The sequence below is a fragment of the Ascaphus truei genome, chromosome 6 (genome assembly GCF_040206685.1).
Source record: "Ascaphus truei isolate aAscTru1 chromosome 6, aAscTru1.hap1, whole genome shotgun sequence".
NCBI lineage: Eukaryota > Metazoa > Chordata > Amphibia > Anura > Ascaphidae > Ascaphus > Ascaphus truei.
Genome location: NC_134488.1, coordinates 109,240,203 through 109,248,754, shown reverse-complemented (window position 1 = coordinate 109,248,754; position 8,552 = coordinate 109,240,203). Strand labels below are relative to the sequence as shown.

The following is an 8,552-nucleotide window of genomic DNA, read 5'->3' as shown; positions in this document are numbered from 1 at the left end:
CTGTATATATTGCTTGTTTGGTACAAAGGCTTTATAAGGTATGTATTGCAGTTACTGTGTTATGGTTCCCAGCACATAACATCAGTGTTATAAGTTAAGACTATCAGTGTTGTTAACCTGTGTGCTATCAAAGCCAGCGACGCTCAGACACACACTGCCATCCTCGCCACTGATTCCCAATGGTAGAGTTGGAGAGTCACACTGCCAAGTGGAAGAGATTCATTTTTACAATATGTATATGACACTAATATAGCTTCAAATGTTTCTCGTTCTCAAAGCTTTAAATGTCTGTAACGGTGTTTCCCTGGGCCCCTATCATACTGAACCCTAAGTGAGGAAACTGCCCCCAGTTACATGTCATGTCGTGTGGTGCACCTGCTGGCTGACAGGACTCCTGAGTCTCCCGCTTGATGGTAATGGGGAATTCACCAGGACTGGCTCGTGAGGTAGTGCTGAGATCGTACTCACAGTTGGTACAGCGCCTCCATTTCTTCCAGGTCCCCACGACAGCAGGGAGGAGTCTCTGGAAGAGAACCCCTGGGTGCAGCTTCTCCCTGATTAACTCCAGTCTCAGGCAAGAAGGTTCTTTGAATCAAGGGCATCTTTATTAACATCCTCTTTGGCAGACTGCCCCTCATAGCGGCTGGTCTCTAGCCGCACATGTTCAAGGTTGCCCACCTCAAGGAAGTCTCTGACTCTCCAATAGAGAAAGGGGAATAGTCTGTATCCTCTCCCCTAAGAGGGGCCACAATCTGTGCCAGAGTCCTGGCACAGTGTGGGGTCAGCTTGTCACACTCTGAAACACTTGAACTGCACAGACTCCACAGAACTCTGAACAGACACTAACTTTAGGAAGTGATGCGTATTATATAGTTCCAGGAGGCACCACCCCTATGTCACTGTAAGTGGACACAGAGCATGCTGCCACTTCCTTTGCTACATATTACACCTCACAGGGGTTGAGGGCAAACCTCATGATTACTCCTGGCAAACCTGCCCTCTTAACAGGGTTTACTGCACAGGAGGAGAGAGGCATGTAACCCCACAATTACACAGGGCTACATGTCAATAATTACAACTTTTTATTTTATTCAGGTTTTTTTATTCTAAGTGCAGTAGTCATTTCTAGAGATTTGTACTTGTGTTCATTAAAGGTCCAGGCAAACACTATGAGTGACCTTGTGGTAACATGACTGTCTTCAAAGTGGGAGACCCTACTTGGAGATGCACTAGAACAGGAGCGGCCAACTCCAGTCCTCGAGGGCCACCAGCAGGTCATGTTTTAAGGATATCCCTGCTTCAGCACAGGAGGCTCAATCAGTGGCTCAGTCGTTGACTGAGCCAGATTGAGCCACCTGTGCTGAAGCAAGGATATCCTTAAAACATGACCTGCTGGTGGCCTTCGAGGACTGGAGTTGGCCACTCAGTGCTAGCAGATCCCTATGATATGACCAGTGATGGATTTGAGGGCACACGGTGTCATTCCTTTTTAGTTTACAATCTACACTAGATGAATTTGCTGAACAACCTCTCGTTTTCTGTTCTTGTACCTAAATATAATAGAATAGAATATAGACAAGAATCCTTGTTTTACAGGCCCAGTAATGCATACGTAATCCTAGTGAGTGAAACGTATTAGTCACGTGTTGCTAGGGTTGCCAGGTGGCTTCTTCAAAAATACTAGACACAATGGTGAAAGGTGCGACGTGACGGAGACACTCACACACACCTCTCACCCCTCTCCTCTCCATGCTGTTTCCTCCCCTGCTTGGCCCCACATCCAGGCTCCTGACACCTTCTGCTTGGCTGCATTACCCAGCAGCAGTCAATCAGGATGCAGGAAGCTTCCAAGTCCCCTAGCAACTGCCCTGCTCTCTCCCTGCTCTGGGATATCCCGCGGCCCCCCAAACCAGTAAAATCCCAAACCAGTAAAATCCCAAACCAGTAAAATCCCAAACCAGTAAAATCGCTGTCCAGAGAGGTAATATCGGACACATACATACATATGTCCAGTATTACCTCTCATTTTGTACTGGGCAGAGTTTCCAAATACAGGACAGTCCGGTTCAATACTGGACACCTGGCACCCGTACATGATGCCACAAAGCAGCACTGCTGTGCTACAGCAGCACAACTTAAATATTATGGCAATATGAAGCATAGCACGACGGTGGATAACATGTTCTCTAAGCTCCTTTTATCTTTTCTATAAACACGGCGGAGCACAAAATATCATAAAAGTACTACATCGTTTTTCGGTTTTAATTAGAAAAATAGCTTTGTTTCCAGGAAACCTCTGGGTTAGAAAAATCTATAGCTGAAAAGGGATTATCTACAAATAAATAACTTTTCATTTCCATATAAATTGGGCACAAGTCAGCACCCATTATTATTACACAGTGCGTCCTGCAGTCTGTATTCCCCACATTCAGGCCTTGTTTAAGGTGCATTCCCTTGCCCGTGGCTATTTTGAATTGCATCTACCAACCTCAGTGGCTAATAAACTGAATCATATAGATTCCGAGGCCCCAGAATGAAATGTCTAGAAAGTTATAGACGCCCCTTTGCTCCTTCAGTGATATTCAGTAGTATTCATTTTGAGCAGCAATAATAAGACGCAGGTCAGTGAAGGGAAGTATCAGAGGAAATGCAGGTCCTTGTTTGTACCTGTTCTCCTTGAGTGTGAGGTTCAGTATTTAGGCAGTTGAGGTTGCTAGCATTGCCTGAAGTTCTCGTCCTCCCTTCTCGGGAGCCGGAATCCTTTGTAGCTGCTGTTTTTTATTTGCTGCCCTAGATTTAGCTGGGCACATGCAGCTTTTGTCATCGGCCTCGGGGTTGCAGCTGTTCTAATAGTCTGTAGCATTAACCCAGTCACTGACAGAGGGACTGGCCCCTCTGGCAATCAAAGGGTTATTTTTGGAGGGTTTCTGATCACTCCAATTGGATTCATTCGAAGTTTCTCAGGCTGCTTGTTTTCCTGCTTTTGGGATTAAACTCCATCCTTTATATTGCCATATTTTACTTTGTTCGTTACTTTGTTCAGAAAGATGAAAGCATGTCCATGCTGCAGACATCTAATGATATAGAAGAAGTGTCATCGAACCGGATACTATTAATAACGAGCCAAGTAGGTAACCCAATACCAAGGCACTTAAATGTTGGCACACTGAAGTAACTAATAGTTGGAGGTAGATCCATATAAATATTTTAATCATCAGGGGCACCGTGGTCCAGCTTCGGGAAGGACCCAGAGGAATATCTTCTATCGGTAGCTGGAATGGCACTTTTAACAACCCCCGTATGGTACCATGGTCCCATGGCAGAAATTCTGGTGCCATCATTTGGAGTTATATAATTATGAAAAAGCAGCAGAAAAGGCCACATTGTTGCCTTAGCAGGTTCATACCAGCGGGGCTGGTGACATGATGCGGTACACTGGGAAGCTTACAGGTCACCCCCTCACCACGCAACTTTGTGTTGCACACTGTGACCATGCAGCAATATAGAAATAAGCCCATTTGACAACAGCGCCTGACACATCTCTGTCTGGGAACGGCACTAACAACATTATCCATAAAAGGCTTTTGACGTGCATATCGTTTGGGGCCTCCTGTTTGCTATCAAGTCTCAGGCTCTTAAGGGTTTGGTTCTTTTGAATTGAGTCTGTTTGCCTTCGGATCCATTTAGCACTGAAAATATGTCCGACTCTGAGCTTCGGTACTTGTCATAGCCTGCAGCGAATAAATGCTCTTCGTAAACAGCGCCCTTTCATCTCCACGAACGAGAAGGGATTTGAGAATTCAATGGCTCTCACTTAACAGAGCTTCTTAAGCGATTGACTCTTGGTCCCACTGGGTTTCATGCATCTCTGTCAAAACCTGGGCAGTGTTCTGCACATGATCCACATGAAAAAGACACAGCAGAGCTAACGCTTAAAACACTCAGGTATTTGTAACAGCAAAAGGGATACAATACTGATAAAACCAAAATACCTATATATTACTCCCCTACAGCAGTGTTAACTACAACTAACAGTATGAAATGCCACTAGTTATGTACAACTATACATATAAATATCTCTCTGTATATATTATTTTCTAATGCGTCCGATGTAAGATGTCCTTTCTTTGCCTCGCAATGGCCCAGATTGAGTGTCCATCCCAGGCATAGCTTACATCTGCGTTATATGTGTATGGTTTGTATGTCCAGTGCAGTTCCAGTTGTCGGGCTCTATGTCTTCTGGTGAAGTTGCCTGTGAAGAGAAAAGGGAAGTGGTTACCGTAGGGCAAGTGTCCTCAAAGAAAGAAAAGAGGAAGACTTCCTCCTGCTGATAGAGAGAAATAAGGTTTTTTCTCATAGCAAATTCAGCAGCTGCAATACAGAGAGAAAGAGAGAGAGGTCTCTTATCAACATGCTGTGAAGCCATCTTCCACTGCCAAGGAAAGATTTAAACTCCATTCATTTGACTGGGGCTAAAATCTTCATAGGCCATAGAGATCGAAAGAACATTTGCCAACGGAGACCGATAGACGTACAATGAGTGAAACGGACGTGAAAGAGGGGTCGTAAAGGGGTGATAATGGCTTTTATTCTCTTATTCATAAAGAGAATATGGACCCCCAATGGTGACATAGATATTAAACACACAGATAACAGGGACCCTGAAAATCAGCAACAGAATTAAAATACATATACGCAGTAACTTGGAAAATAGAGCTTCCCAATGCAGGGAGAATACCAATACTCGCGACAAAGGGCCCTATGCTGTGAAGCGGCTTTTCCATGTCAGGGCAGCTCTGAGCTCAATTCAGATGAATGTAGAAGTGTCTTCACATCATATTGAGTAGGAGCCGAAGAAAAAAAGGTTCCAAATGATGAAAGGAGACCACTAGCACACAGCCTCAAAGATCAGCTCCCAGCAAACGCACGCAGTAATAAGAGAAAACAGAGTAAAGCGTTTGCAAAAAATGGCCCAAATAAAGAACAATGGGGAGTAATATTATGCAAGTTAAATATAACCCACAAATTAGTGCCTGGGAAAATATGTGCATTTATTTGTTGGTTGGTATAACAGAGCCTCAAACAGCTCGGGGAGGGGGAAGAGAAGGTTTCACATCAAATGTTGAAAATGTTTCATTAAGTTAACCCTTTCGCTGACAAGTTTCAATATATTATAAAGCAATCTGCGTCCGGCCCATATGGCAGAAAGGGGTTACATTGGTTAGGACGTGAAGTTATTTAATTTCGGAGTGGAGTAGTATGACGAGGTCCCATTTATATTCCCAAAGCAGAGATTACTCCAACGGACAGGAAAGGGGCTTATGATACACAAAGACAGGTAAGACAGGTAAGACAAACACAGCGGGGCTTCCAATGACAAAGTGACGGGGCCAGCAAACAGAAAGAGACTGAACAGGACACTCTAAGTGCAGAAAGATAGCGAGTCTCCCAGAAGAGAGGCTTTCAGCAAACAGAGACAAGCCGCTAATGCAGGGACAGCATTTCAGTAAACAGGGAGGCACCGATTCAGAGACTGGAGCTTCTAGCAAACTGAAAGGTCTTTCAGCACCCACAATAAAAGAAGCAGGCACAGCGAAGATCAATAATGCCACCCTAGCACTATGTCAGGGGTGCTCAACTCCAGAGCTCAAGACCCCCCCAACAGGTCAGGTTTTCAGGATATCCCAGCTTTAACATAGGTGGCTCAATCAGTCCCTGCTTCAGCACAGGTGACTTAATCAGGCCCTGCTTCCGCACATTTGGCTCAATCAGAGGCTCAATCTTCAGCCTCTTATTGAGCCACCTGTGCTGAAGCGGGGATACCCTGAAAACCTGACCTGTGGGAGAAGGGGGGGGGGGGGGTTAGAGCTTGAGGACTGGAGTTGAGCACCCCTGCTCTACTGTATGTCACCATGGGATTTTAACCCAGTCCTTCTTTTCTCATTGCAAACACAGTGCATTCTGGTTCATAACCTTGCATGCGTATGGTAAGTATGGTATTGAGGTTGGCTACAGGATATAATACGGGAAATAGTTTGTGCCACTCTTCCCTCACATCACGACAAGTGATGTACATGTAACTGTGTATCAGTAGTAGGCTTGGCACTGCAGTGCACCTTCATACCAACATGTGCCACCAAACTACAGTCCAGTTGTAATCTAACTGCTGCAGTGCACTGTTCCTCATTAATAAGGGCTTTATAGATAATATGCTTTCAGCTCCCACTTCAGTTGCATTTGTTTTCATCATATTTAGGATCTACATTCTGGTATGGGATGAAGACTCAAAAGTCCATGTGTCAGCAGAGAGCAGATTAATGCACAGGTGGATCAGACATTTTTAATGGATAGTACAGACTCCAGAGGCATGACATTTGGCAGCAATTGTAATTTAAAAAGAAAATATATATATATATGTGTTATATAATATATAATAAGGCAATCGCTTTATTTAAAAAGTAGTATCACCATTTAATCAATTTCAAAATGCACATCCTATCATGTGTTGTAATGTGCATTAGCTATTCTGGTTTTACAATATGTATGTATGTTATTATATTATACAAGATAATAGACTGACCGTTAGTATAGATCTGGCACGGGCTCTGACTTTCATGTTAGACAAAAAAAAAAAATAGCTAGATGGTAACCCAACATCTGCGGTGCTGTGTGACTTTCTACTTTCCATCTGACTGTCATGTTTCCTGGTGGCACTGGAAAACACATCTATTGTCCCTGCAATGTAAGATCAGTCCAGTACGGAAGCTTTGAGTGTACGTCAGGTGCACTAACCTCAAAAGCCCTGCTATCCCCAGCCGTGTAAGGTCAGGAAGAAATCTGCCTCGGAGACGCCGCTGTCCTCTCGGGAACATACCTCTGAAGCGCAGGAAGAGTCGGGTGACAGGGTCATAGACCCAGACTCCACGGAGCAGCTGCTGCCACAGGGTGAGAGGCCATCGGAGCTCGGTCCTCCCTGACCATCCCCAACTGACTGCCGCTCCATCAGCAGGCTCTGCAGCGCCCGGATATACTCAACGGCCGAGCGCAGGGTCTCCACTTTGCTCATCTTCTTGTTCGGACCTTGAGCTTGCGGCACATGCTGCCGCAGTTTGGCGAAACCCAGGTTCACCAGCTTCACCCGGTTCCTCTCCCTCTCGTTGCGCCTCTCGGAGGTAGTAGACAGTGCGCCCCTGTTCCCAGAGGAGCTGCTTCGTCTCTGACACCTTAGCCTCTGTGGGGACCCCGAGTGGGTTCTCCCTCTGCGGTGAGCCCTGGATTGCCTCTCAGGGTTTGTCTGAAGCAAGCTCTGCTCCTCTGGGAGCTCCATGGTGGACTAGAGAGGTACAACAGGTGCTGCGTTAAGCTATTGTGCACGGTACAAGAAGGAATTCCCTTTCTGTGCAGTCTGACACTGGTTGTGCCTCACAGGGGCTGATTTGATCTGTCTTCCCTCTTCTCCCTGCTGAGTTGTATCCTGGAATGAGGCAGGATCTTTATAAAGGAGGTAACTCCCCTCTGTCAGCCGGTCATGACATGTCTCGCTTTATTCAATGCCTTTTTTAACTTCCTTGTGCAGCATGGTGCATATCACTCTCAAAGAAAAGAACAGGGTATTGAGGGAGCACAAATAAATAACTAATGAATATACCACATGAATAATATAAAGAGGTGCGCAAAAATGTCCCAAAATAACGGGGGTGACAATAACCTGCCGCAGCATTATGTCAGCACAAAAACTCTAAAATACTGCACATGGCAAAATGACCCAATGTATTTTCATTTATAGTAAATATTATATTTATATTAATTAGAATAAAAAAATACAATAAACACACCGGAAAACTCAAAATAATAAAATAACTATATAGACCAGACATGGCCACAAACCCCATGAGTCCCATGTGTAACGTTTCGGCCTGCGTCTGATAAAGGGGGGTCCCCCCGAAATGTTACATATGGGGTTTGTGGCTCTATCTGGTCTGTATAGTTATTTATTTTGTGTTAATCTGCATGTGTATTGTATTACTGTATATTTTATTCTAATTATTATTTTTGCTCTTTTGCCAATTTTGCAGTGTGCAGTTTCTCTGTTGGAATCGTTTACTCTCTTTTGCTGGCATAACACTCTCAGCTAGATACCAGCTCCCCATCCACTCTGCCTTCACTAGGACTCCTCTCCCAGCTCCCCTTACACTCTGCCCTCACTAGGACTCCTGTCCCAGCTCCCCTTCCACTCTGACTTCACTAGGACTCCTGTCCCAGCTCCCCTTCCACTCTGCCCTCACTAGGACTCCTCTCCCAGCTCCCCTTACACTCTGCCCTCACTAGGACCCCTCTCCCAGCTCCCCCTCCACTCTGCCCTCACTCGGACTCCTCTCCCAGCTCCCCTTCCACTCTGCCTTCACTAGGACTCCTCTCCCAGCTCCCCTTACACTCTGCCTTCACTAGGACTCCTCTCCCAGCTCCCCTTACACTCTGCCCTCACTAGGACTCCTCTCCCAGCTCCCCTTCCACTCTGCCCTCACTAGGACTCCTCTCCCAGCTCCCCTTAC

At 45.5% G+C, this 8,552-nt stretch overlaps 1 protein-coding gene across 2 annotated transcripts; it reads right to left on the bottom strand.

Annotated features, from left to right (window-relative positions):
* Window positions 1-1,434: 1,434 nt before the first annotated feature.
* Window positions 1,435-7,471, bottom strand: LOC142497653 (achaete-scute homolog 1-like). 2 transcript variants are annotated; one of them, XM_075605729.1, is made up of 2 exons: window positions 6,793-7,471; window positions 1,435-4,252 (listed from the first exon to the last, which is right to left on the bottom strand). In XM_075605729.1, exon 1 carries the CDS (start codon window positions 7,325-7,327, stop codon window positions 6,806-6,808), a length of 522 nt encoding a protein of 173 aa, XP_075461844.1. In that variant the 5' UTR covers window positions 7,328-7,471; the 3' UTR covers window positions 1,435-4,252; window positions 6,793-6,805. The 2 variants fall into 2 exon arrangements, with proteins under 2 accessions (XP_075461844.1, XP_075461843.1); XM_075605728.1 differs by having other exon boundaries at window positions 6,875-7,471.
* Between the last annotated feature and the right edge of the window lie 1,081 nt (window positions 7,472-8,552).

What these genes read in the sequence shown, in the direction of transcription:
- LOC142497653 (XM_075605728.1), bottom strand. Translation starts at nt 7,327, where the DNA reads ATGGAGCTCCCAGAGGAGCAGAGCTTGCTTCAGACAAACCCTGAGAGG. An exon ending in ACTCTTCCTGCGCTTCAGAG is followed by an intron (nt 4,253 to 6,874) that starts GTATGTTCCCGA and finishes TTCTCTTCACAG; the next exon opens with GCAACTTCACCAGAAGACAT.